The sequence below is a fragment of the Clupea harengus genome, chromosome 2 (genome assembly GCF_900700415.2).
Source record: "Clupea harengus chromosome 2, Ch_v2.0.2, whole genome shotgun sequence".
Lineage (NCBI taxonomy): Eukaryota > Metazoa > Chordata > Actinopteri > Clupeiformes > Clupeidae > Clupea > Clupea harengus.
In genome coordinates, this window is record NC_045153.1 from 6,503,604 (window position 1) to 6,515,815 (window position 12,212).

At 45.5% G+C, this 12,212-nt stretch overlaps 1 protein-coding gene across 6 annotated transcripts in view; it reads left to right on the forward strand.

Annotated features, from left to right (window-relative positions):
- Positions 1 to 1,061: 1,061 nt before the first annotated feature.
- abi2a (abl-interactor 2a) overlaps positions 1,062 to 12,212 on the forward strand; it is a 60,446-nt gene continuing 49,295 nt past the window's right edge. For all 6 annotated transcript variants that reach the window (XM_031581610.1, XM_031581614.1, XM_031581631.1 and 3 more), the window contains exon 1: positions 1,062 to 1,920. In XM_031581610.1, coding sequence (XP_031437470.1) covers positions 1,804 to 1,920 — 117 coding nt within the window. In that variant the 5' untranslated portion in view covers positions 1,062 to 1,803. The remainder of the gene's footprint in view (positions 1,921 to 12,212) is intronic.

Genomic DNA, 12,212 nt, shown 5'->3' on the forward strand with positions numbered 1-12,212 from the left:
TGAGAGAGTGTTTCCATACTTTGACGACCCTACAGATCTCCGTATCCCTGGTTCACTGAGTATCTTACTTTTAAGGGCCACTGTAACTGAAGAATAGTTAGTTCAGTTTGTCCTTTGGGTAATACAAATATAAATAAATATTGTTTGTGTAGCCAAAGACGTCTTTATGCTTCTTTATGACTTTAAGATGTTTGTGCAAACTAGGCTACATAAAAATCTTGTACCATATAGCCTCTCTAGCCACATTGCTGGACCTTTTCGAGCTAACACTTTTTAAACAATCACAAATGTAAAAACGTTATGACTTATTGTAGCTCACCCCGGTTCAATGACAACTTGCGAAATTCTTTTGACTGGCAATTTATTGTATGTACAACACACAAAAGGTCTTGCTTTGCCGTGAGAACTAAAAAGACATAAAACATATGAATTTACACACTACATAATGAAACATATAGCTAAACTTAATATAAATTGAAATGACATATACACATACCTCATTGGCCGCACAACCAAAGGGAGTAGGTGAAACTTATTGTCGATTTCTTAGCTTTCTTTTAATCATAAACCTTAAACTTAAATATCAATGAGCACTAATGATGCTGATGCTGCATGAGCATGCTTCACATGACTGCAGTGGCTGCCACCTGCTTGGTCAAGTGTGTGTCACCAATTCAATTCCCCAGTGCAACACATTCCAATTCCTACACTTGCATTCAGTAATAACATAATGATAGCAATAATGGGCAAATGTACATTACCTCAACAGAATGCATAAAATAAAATAATCAAGAAAATGTGTTAATTAAAAATAATAAACACGAAAACTCTCTGGCAGTTACACTTATAATTAAATGTTTTTTTGCATGTGAATTTTCTGCCATAGCTTGTGCTTCAGATATCACTGTAATAGCTATTACACTACACTAGATGGCGCCATCTGTTCTGATAAGCTACTGTTACTGTTTCAATACCTGTTGAGCGTCTGCCACCGGGTTTCTAATAACCCTCATCTTCACGATGGAGACAATGAGCCTTGAAGGACAGCATTGTTTACATCAACACTCAACAGTTAAGCGTCCATATGTCGGTCTACTCAGTTTTACCCGTCTCATTTTACACCATTATTCACACTTTTCTACCCACAGCAAACGTCCTTTCCCAATTAGACAGATAAACACACATAGCCTTAACACACACACACACACACACACACATGGGTACGTTTTTTTCCCCCATACTTATATAAGATATTTAGCACAAAGTAATCTATGTACATTTGAAAGCCTGAAGTGTGGCTGATTGTTTTGATTGGTTGATTAATTGATTAAGAGCACATAGGTCTATGACTTGTGGTATAAAGCAGCAGATCCGTGTGTTTAGAAGTGCTCAGTAGTTTCACTGATCAGCTGCACTCTAGGCATTATTAATGCGAATAGGTAGGCTACTTTGTAACATACACACACACACTGTGATCCTGTAGAATCGCCTTGTGTGCTGATACCTATTACTTTGAATTTTGTATAAGCCTAATCAACTGGTTAGTTAAGCAGAGTATGACAGTTTGAGATCAGCATCAGTTAAATAACTGCTGTCACGATATCTAACATGTAACTATGTGCTAGAAGTAGGCTACTGGGCCTAAAGCTAACACGACTGACCGAACTAAAAAGTTGTCATATGTTGGCCATACAAAAATATCCCAAATTTTCCCTTAAATTTCCTGTGTAAAGGAAGTAGCGCTCCCTGGCGCTTCCTGTGCGCGAGCGCTCGTACAGCAGTGTGTGTAGAAAAGATGTAAAGATGGCGGAGCTGCAGATGCTCTTGGAGGAAGAAATTCCCGCAGGTCGGAGATCGTTGTTGGACAGTTTCACAAATCTCGAAAGAGTTGCTGAGTACTGCGAAAGTAACTATATACAGGTAAGAGATACTCATTCATGACTTACCTACCGCAACATAGCATCTGCAGAGTGTGCGCGCGTTGAATTGCACTTCGCGAGCCACGGGGGACTGGCTGTGCTTTTCCCCGTTCTGATTTGGTGGAGTTGAGCATTGGCTACTAACGTTACTCAGTAAGCCAGCTGCTAGCAAAAGTAGCGGCTTTAATCACCTACTATGAAGCACGGCTAACTTTTAAGTGTTATAGTACAACACTGTCTAAAGGTTAAGGTACCTCAATCGTGTACAAACTACGTTATATGCAAGAGTGTAACTTTGCTTCTTATTCATCCACGATAATAGCCTATGCATTGCATTTGTTTTGGTGGTCGCACTAAAGCTGTTGTTGTTTTGGGGGTCGCTTGTAACTTCACGCTAAGTTGACAGGTCTTGATTTGTTAGTTTATACTAACGTTTTGAGGGACGTTGTCAGACATAAATGTTGAGTTTGTTATATGATAACATGTTTTTTTTCAGTTGTGCATTCGACAGACTGAATTCGCTGTAATGTTGGTCCTAAACCTGGTTAGCCAGCTAGCTAATATATGTAACAGTCTATAGTTGGCTGGGTTAGTAACGTCAGCTGGCTACGTGTCAATAACTAGTAACTTTACAGGTAAAACATTACATTGTAGCCTAAGCAAAATCTGTCAATTCAATCGTATTACATACAATGGGGATGAACAGGACTACGAAAGCAAACAGGTTACGTTGCAGCGGACTGCAACCTACTGAACTTTCAGGTTCATTTCTTTATAGTTTACGTTACATTAGGAATAGAGGTTAAACAGAGCTAATTTAACGTTATGTAGCTTGATATGTATGGATTTCAGCTACATTTCCTTCCTCTGACTGCAAGGCTACTGTAGTCATAATGCCTTAACTACTGCGTCTTACAATCAGCGAGCCTGTTCTGCAAGCACTAACATGCTGTGAAATTAACGAGTTAACGAGATCTTAGTTTAATGACAAACATTCCTTTGCATAGCTGCTATTTACGGCTGTACCTATTTAACTAGAAGAAAAAAATAGTTATCGGGGATTCTCAGTAGGCACGCAGTCTGATATCATGCCTCGCTCAACCTTTTACTTTTATTCCTGAACACGTTTTAGCAGAAATTGTGAGGCAGACAGTTAATCTTTGCATCTGATCCGCATCACTTGGTCTCCGTAAACTCTGGCTAAAGATGCCCGACCCCTCTCCTGCGTTTACCTTCTCTTGTGCTTAGGGTAGCCTACCAGTGAATGCAGTCTGGAACTGACGTAGTGATTTTGCAAACTGCGGAACATTTTTGTAACAGTCACACACACCAGGGTTTCAGATCACACCCCTGCTGCGTCTGGTCGGAACAACTGTGTTTTGGGTGCGTAATCAGCTTTGCACATGGGGACACCTGTTCGGCCGTCTCCTCCGTGCCAAAGAGGGGGTTGGCGGCGGGGGCTTCGCGGCATCTGGCTGCCTGCGGAGAGCCGCTCTCTCTCTCCGGCTCCACTTCGCGCCGGATCAGGGCAGGATCCGCGCTGAAGCCACTCGGTCGTCTGTGTCGTGACGCTCCCCGTCATCCAGGCCGTGTTTGGCTTTTCGACAGTTTTACATTCACCACGTCCACCTGTTCATTCTTTGTCCCTAATGCCCTGTTATATTCCGAAACAGTGAAGCTTGTGGGAGACAGAGCTTGGCCTTGAAAGAGAGGCCATCACAGATTTCCAGCTGTTCCTCACTTAAGAGAGGAGAGAGATGTAGTGGACAGGCAGTTGGTAACAAACGCTGACACGTAACTGAAAAAATAAAACATAAAAGAGTCAAAAAATCTCTGGAATTATATTTGACTGCATTGTAGTTGGGTCCAATTCAAATAGAACTGGTTTAACATTAAAATGCATTGTGGTATTGTTCAGTTTTAAGGGGAATTGTGTGGGGAAGAATGGTCCTGCCTTTGACTAAGCCAACACAATGTGCCTGGCAGTATTTAATATGACACACAGAAGGGACATGGCGGTATGACTGAAGACTGCCCTTCAGGCTTCAGACTGTGTTGCTGTAACTGTTCATTTTTGCCGTGTTTGTGATGTTACGGAGATACTGAGTGAGTGTGTGTGTGTGTGTGTGTGTGTGTGTGTGTGCGTGCGTGTGCGCTCGTGCACAAACTAGGAAGAAGGGTGGACTTACTTTAACTGTACTGTGTAGAAACAAAGGCAGTGACTACTGAGCAGCTTGATTCTGACTCACTCGAGGCCTATCCAACCGTGTGTGTGTGTGTGTGTGTGTGTACGTGTGTACAGACATGAGCACTCAGGAGAACCTTTGTGTACGTGCTTGCCTTGCATTGTGTTGTGTGTGGATTTGTTTGTTTGTTTGATGGAGCCTTTCTCTTGGGACACTAATAGTAAACAGAACACGGTATGACATTTGGCACTCAGAAGCGTAACTGGGAAGAAAAAAAAAAAAAAAAACTAGAACATACTCAAGCACCGTTCCTCATTCCTTATGACTTCCTGCTCGGCTGAGTTACCCAATGGGGTCATTTCCCGTGGACACCATTTAATTTCATTACGCATTGTGTGCACTGTGCATTTACTGTTTGAATTTGTCCATCTTCAAGATTCACAAGGCTTAATTTACTTCCTCTTTTGTGGTTTGAAATTTGAATGTCCATTCTAGTCCATTATGTTTCTGTGTTCATACCCCTCATCATTAGTAGTCAGCCCTACCCAGCAGAGAGATACTGGGTCCTAATTTAATTGACGAGCAACGAGCAAAGTCCGCCGGGCATGAACTGAAGCTAATTTGATAACTAGCATTTTGCTAATTTTATACCATGAGCAATATCTTGATCTGTTTCGAGCCTCATTCATGTGCAAAAATAAATCTGATATTAATCGGATATCTGCCAAAGTCACTGTCATCGGAACAGACAGATCGGATATTAATCAATATCTGGCAATCTCAATGTCATCTAAACAGACAGATCGGGTATTCCCTGTCATTGTGACACACACATCATTGGAAATGCGATGATCTAATCATTTTCCTCATTTTAATGACGTGTAAAGTTACTCACAAGTGCACAACTGGTGAAATGGAAGATGCTATGAAGATGCCTGCAGAGTCGGCCGGGTGTTTACCTTTGTTTCAGTAACTAAACCCTCTTGTACGCACGCGGGTTGTTTCAAGTGTAAACACTGGTATCGGATATGGGCCACTATGTTGGTTTCCGATTTACAGAGCCTGGACACACACACACTGATGTCTCTCTATCATGGATATCTAAAGGACTGTGAGGTTCTGAGGGAGTCGTGAGTAATCCGACACAGACACACAGACACACAGACACTAGGGATGGGCATAATTCATCGACGATCGATTAATTGATCATTAAGAATTTCCTTGATGAAATTATTTTTTCATCGATTAAAACATGTTCTCCTGCCTAGTGTGCGTGTAATTTATTTATTTTAGGGCTGTCAAAGTTAACGCGTTATTCTATGAGATTATTGTGGCGGAGATTAATGCAATCAAATATTTGAACGCACTTAACGCAACTTTGTTTACTTCCGGTGCGCGTTGACCCATGGCACGAAACCGCCCCTTGTCTGCAGTCAGTTAGATAGAAGAGACCGAGACGGTAGTTGAAGATGGAGAGAGCTGAGGGATTGTTGGGCGGAAAGTTTCTGTTTAAGAGGCAAAATGACAGAACAATCGACAAAACTAAAGTTGTATGTAGCATTTGTCAAGCTGAATGTAGCTATCACAGAAGCAGCTCGTGTTTAAGTTATCACCTTAATGCAAAGCACCCGACAGAAAGCAGTCCCAGGTTAGATGGTCGCCAACCCACACTCCACGACTTCTCTAGGAAATTAACTAGACCAGTCCGTGAAAAGGTTACCAACGCTTACGCAGTTTAGGTTGCCGGTGACTGTCGGCCCATCAACATAGTTGAAGACGGTGGGCTGACTGAGGTGATTCGAATTGCTTTAGGGGACAATTCTTACGATTTACCGTCGAGGGGCACCATTGTGTCTCGCCTACATTCCTTGGCTGATGGCGAGAGAGCACGAAAAAAATACAATTAAACAACAGTGTCTAAAATACACGCTGTCTGAAGTGATTACTCGTTAATTTATAAGATTTAGTCTTTAGAAGAAAACAAACTTTTAATCACGATGAATCTAGATGAATGAATTTCAAAATGTGAGATTAATTAGTTAGAGAGAAAAAAAAAACGAAGGTCAGTTGTGTTCATGAGCACCGGCTTCTAGCTGTCGGCTCCGCTGCTTAAGAGTACAGCAGCGCATATTTTCAAGTGTAACCATTGAACGGATCCCGTTTAACTGCCACAAGAGTTGTCCATCTTGTAAGTTTAACTGCCACAAGAGTGGTTCATCTGGTAATAAAGATCTCAATGAGGAAACACGCTGTGTTTTTTCTATTTTCACTGCATTTTAATATAGCCTATAAATAGTGAATTTTAATATAAAAATATGAATGATTAATCGAAAATCGATCGTTAATTCTCCCGACGATCGATTAAGACAATTTAATCGAATGCCCATCCCTAACAGACACACAGACACACAGACGAGGTTCTGAGGGAGTGGTGAGTAATCCGTAGGAACAAAAGCTGCTTCTCAGCACAGAGCTGAATGAATGACTCGAGCAGTAACTATGTGGTGCTCACATCAGGACCGCACTTAAGTGCTCTGTCACCAGAAAGGATCCAACACTTAAGTGCTCTGTTACCAGGCTCTCATAATTATAGGTGTCATTACAGCTGAAAGAGTTCGACCTGAAACGATTCAACACTTTTTTTTTATGTGAACTATTCCAGCTGTCTTAATCTTCACCGTGAAGATGACCAGAGACAGGCCAGTGTCTAGACTGTTCTGCTGCTGTGCAGCGGTTCAACCAGCAGGTCCTAGTGATGATTTAACCGGGAATTGCACATGGTGTTTGTGTGTGTAGGGGGACAGAGACAGAGACTGGACGGGAGAAAGTAGTAAGCCAAGGAAGTAAGGAGGTGTGTATGTTAAAAGAAAGAGAGAGTGAGAGAAAGGAAGGAAGAAAGAAGGAGGGAGAGAACGAAAGAAAAAAGGAGGGAGAGAGGCCAAGAACCAATTGCTTTGTGTGCTTTTCCCCAACCCAAGCCTCTGGTAGTGTCCCTGAGGCCCTTAAAACTACTGAGCCTCTGGTAGTTTCCCTGAGGCCCTTAAAACTACTGAGCCTCTGGTAGTTTCCCCGAGGCCCTTAAAACTACTGAGCCTCTGGTAGTGTCCCTGAGGCCCTTAAAACTACTGAGCCTCTGGTAGTTTCCCTGAGGCCCTTAAAACTACTGAGCCTCTGGTAGTGTCCCTGAGGCCCTTAAAACTACTGAGCCTCTGGTAGTGTCCCCGAGGCCCTTAAAACTACTGAGCCTCTGGTAGTTTCCCTGGTAGCGGCAGCGGTGGCGGCAGCGGCAGTATCTAATAAAAGTCTAGTTGCTTCTGTCTAATCAGAAGAGTAAATAATAATCTACTGATGACATTAGTCCCATTGACGAGCTTAATTTGTGCTGAAATGTGTGTGTTCATTTGTGCTGAAATGTTGAATGGGTGTCTCTCAGGCAGTGGAGTTGGATAGCAGTGAGACTCACACACTTGAATTTCATTACTGCTGGGGAGATGGAGGTACACAGTTTTGGTGGTGGTGGACGGTGGGTGGGCAGGCAGGCATCATACACACCGTGTGTGTGTGTGTGTGTGTGTGTGTGTGTGTGTGTGTGTGTGTGTGTGTGTGTGTGTGTGTGTGTGTGTGTGTGTGTGTGTGTGTGTGTGTGTGTGTGTGTGTGTGTGTGTGTGTGTGTGTGTGTGTGTGTGTGTGTGTGTGTGTGTGTGTGTGTGTGTGATTAGGGTGGCAGATAAAACTTGTGAGTAATGGTGGTGTAGTGGAAACCTTCCTGTGTTTGGAGCACTGATGCACTCTACGCGCGCGCACACACACACACACACACACACACACACACACACACGCATGCATGCAGCAGACATTCATGCAAGTAAGCTGCTCCCAACAAAGTGCATGTGGCCATGTCCTGATCTTCATGTCCCTATTTGCACATTTGTGTGTATATGAACACTCACAGTCTGTTACACACACACACACACACACACACTCACTCTACACACATCTGTAAAGCTAGGTCAGTCAGAAGACCTGAACATGTGTGTGCGCACACACACACACACACACACACACACACCCTATACTTACAGCCGAAGCGGGCTAAACCATGTCAGTCCTGGGGGTTTGGCAGGCTCACAGCCGAAGCGGGCTAAACCATGTCAGTCCTGGGGGTTTGGGCAGGTTCACACAAACATGCAGGGCCCCTAAGTCTGACTGCTAATGAATCATGGAGGCGGAACAATGGGGGTATATCTGGACCTGGCGGCACACACACACACACACACACTCTCACACACTCACACATTCACGCACGCATACACACACACTCTCACACTCTCACACACACACACACACACACACACACACTCACACTCTCACACATTCACGCACGCACACACACACTCACACACACACTCTCACACATTCACGCACGCGCACACACACACACACACACACACACACACTCTCACACATTCACGCACGCATACACATTCACACACGCACACACACCTGATATTAGCCACCTGACAGTAGGCAGTAAGTCATGGTGAATGATCTCTAATGGATGTGTCTCTTCTGCACTTCACCTTTACTTCTTGCTGACACACACACACACACACTGACACACACACACTGACACACACACACTGACACACACACTGACACACACTGCTGGATGTGTCTGTTCCGCACTTCACTTTTACTTCTCTCTCCCTCCTCCTGCTTTTTATCTTTCCTCTATCTCTGTGTGTGTGTGTGTGTGTGTGTGTGTGTGTGTGTGTGTGTGTGTGTGTGTGTGTGTGTGTGTGTGTGTGTGTGTGTGTGTGTGTGTGTGTGTGTGTGTGTGTGTGTGTGTGTGTGTGTGTGTGTGTGTGTGTGAGAAAGTGTGTTTATGTTTGTGTGGGTGTCTGCACTATGCAGCCAGTTGATAACAGGGTTATTTACTCTCTCTTGTTTAGTCACCCTCTCTGTGCAAACATGTAGGAAGAGGGGGAGAGAAAAAAAGCCACGTTGGCTGACTGTGTGCAGAGGAACTGAGAGAGCGGAAGAGAGGATGAGAGAAGAAATGGGAAGGAGGGAGAGAGGGAGGGAGGGAGGGAGGGTGGGAGGGTGGGAGGGAGGGAGGGAGACAGCGAGCGTGCGTGCGTGCGTGTCATTCATGTAGGCTATACACCATTTACCTTGCATGTAATTGTCTTCAACAACGTTGAAATAATGTGGAGGTCTTGACCTCAACCCTGAGGTTTCAAAAAGTTGAGGTGGAAAATGGAGAGGAATGCATCATAATCCGTCATGAATGCACCAGGATAAAGGTATATGTTCATATGCATGTCTAAGAACACAGTTGAGTGTGAGATTGGTATGTGCTTGAGAAGTTTGTGTGTTTAAGGTGAGCTACAGGTCTGGTAGGAATTGAACTACTGAATCTGTCTGTTCTGTTCTGTTCTGTTCTGTTCTGTTCTGTTCTGTTCTGTTCTGTTCTGTTCTGCGTTAGGTCCGGTTCTGTTGGACGTGTGTTGTGCCAATCTGGTGCCCAGGCAGAGTTGGCATGCTAGAGAGCCCACTCACACCGTCTGTTACCCTGGAGTCCTTCCTCTCTCTCTCTCTCTCTCTCTCTCTCTCTCTCTCTCTCTCTCTCTCTCTCTCTCTCTCTCTCTCCTTTTCTGTCTCATGCTGTTCATCTTTCCATCATAATCTCTCTCTCTCTCTTTTGTTCTATGTGGTTTTTGGTTTGGTTTTTAGTATGTCTTGATTTTTATTTCTTGAGTTTCCTTTTTTACTGGTAATAAGTCAGTCCTCTCTCTCTCTCTCTCTCTCTCGCGCGCGCGCTGTCTCTCTCTCTCTCTCGTTTTTTCCTACCATCGGCCATATTACCCCTTCTAGTCATGAATATGAGTTCACCCATGTGTCCCAAACGCTGGGAGGGCGAAACACGGGTGGTGGTGAGGGGAGCAAGGGAGCGACAGTGAAAGAGGGGAAAAGGACTAGATGAGAAAGGAAAGAGAAAAAAAAGAGAGAGAGACCTCTCCCCCCCCCCCCCCGCTCCACAGCTGGTAGTGTTTAGCTCCTGCTGAAGCTTCCCTCAGGTAATTGGAAGCAGCCCCACTGCTGCTCAGTCTGTGGAAAACGCTGGAGACGCCACGCATCGGCCAATGGGAGCGGGGGTGGCGGGGTGGGCGTGGTCCACTGTTTGTTTGGGCGGGTTGTCATGGAGACGGCATGTGGACTTAGCAGTTTTTCTCAGAGTTGTCTGCTTTTCTCTGCTGATGTTGAGAGACGGATCTGATCTTTGCTTGTTTGTGGATGACGGGAGGAGGAGGAGGAGGGGGGGATGAATGAAATACGGTTTGATCTCAGTGCTGTAGTGCCTCATGGGCCGTGTCATGGCAACATGTAGGGCTGCATCCATCTGAGTGAGAAGCCACCTGGGCACTGTGTGTGTGTGTCTGTGTCTGTGTGTGTGTGTGTGTCTGAGTGTGTGTGTGTGTGTGTGTGTGTGTGTGTGTGTGTGTGTGTGTGTGTGTGTGTGTGTGTGTGTGTGTGTGTGACAGTTTGTCTCTGAGTGTGTGTGTTTGTCTGAGTGTGTGTGTGTGTGTGTGTGACAGTTTGTCTCTGAGTGTCTGAGTGTGTGTCTGAGTGTGTGTGTGTTTGTCTGAGTGTGTGTGTGTGTGTGTGTCTGTCTGAGTGTGTGAGTGTGTCTGAATGTGAGTTCTTCTCATCCTCTCATGAATCACCATTCCTCCTGTTATCACGGAACTTTCCGGAGAAATCTCCTGACTCCTGACTGAGTCTGGTTTTGCTGTCTGATGGCAAGTGACACACACACACACACACACACACACACACACACACACTCCTGCACCATGGCAACAGGCCCTGTGTTGTCTCGTCAGTTGTTGTGAAGCTGTGTGTCTCCTGCTTCTGCAGGCGTTGCTCTCTGGCACCGATCTCCGTGTCTTTAGTGTACGATCCTCCTCCCGCCCAGATCACACACACACACACACACACACACACACACACACACACACACACACACACACACACACACACACTACCCAGAGTGACGATGACGTCCCGGCCCTCCTCCCGCCCAGATCACACACACACACACACACACACACACACACACACACAGACTACCCAGAGTGACGGCCCCTGATCACTGTCAGCCTCACCCCCCTCTGGGACCCAGATGTGACTTGATCTGATCCCACTCCCCCATCTCTCACAGACTCAACACTGTGTGTGTGTGTGTGTGTGTGTCTGTGCTCTGTGACACGTTTGAAGCAGTTGGGTCTAAACGTTGTCCACATGATCAGCTTCTGTCTAGAGCTGCGTATACGCTGGCGTAGCTTTGGAATGGAAAGTGCTGAAATATCCACAGGCTGCTTAATGCTCCCAAGGTCAACAGCACAGACCAGACACAGCACAGACCAGACCAGACCAGACCAGACACAGCACAGGCCAGCATAGACACGGCACAGCACAGACACGGCACAGCACAGACACGGCACAGCACAGACCAGGCACAGCACAGACCAGGCACAGCACAGGCCAGACACAGCACAGGCCAGACACAGCACAGGCCAGACACAGCACAGGCCAGACACAGCACAGGCCAGACACAGCACAGGCCAGGCACAGCACAGACCAGTCACAGCACAGACCAGTCACAGCACAGACCAGTCACAGCACAGACCATACACAGCACAGACCAGACACAGCACAGACCAGCACAGACACAGCACAGACACAGCACAGACACAGCACAGACACAGCACAGACACAGCACAGACACAGCACAGACCAGACACTGCATAGACACAGCATAGACACAGCACAGACCAGACACAGCACAGACACAGCCTCTCTGCACTCATTTCCCAGTAAGGGTTTTCCTGCCCCTTGTTTCTGACGTCTTTCTGCTAAGATGGAGGGAGTCATCTTCAACATCATCATCATCATCTTCTTCACCCTGTAGGTTGCGTCAGTCAGTCAGTCAGTCAGTCGGTCAGTCACACTTTTGGCCAATATGAGCAGTGTGTGTCATTTGCAGTAGTATATATTTTGTGTGTGTGTGTGTGTGAGTGATTTAGTTGGGCTCTAAGTGGTA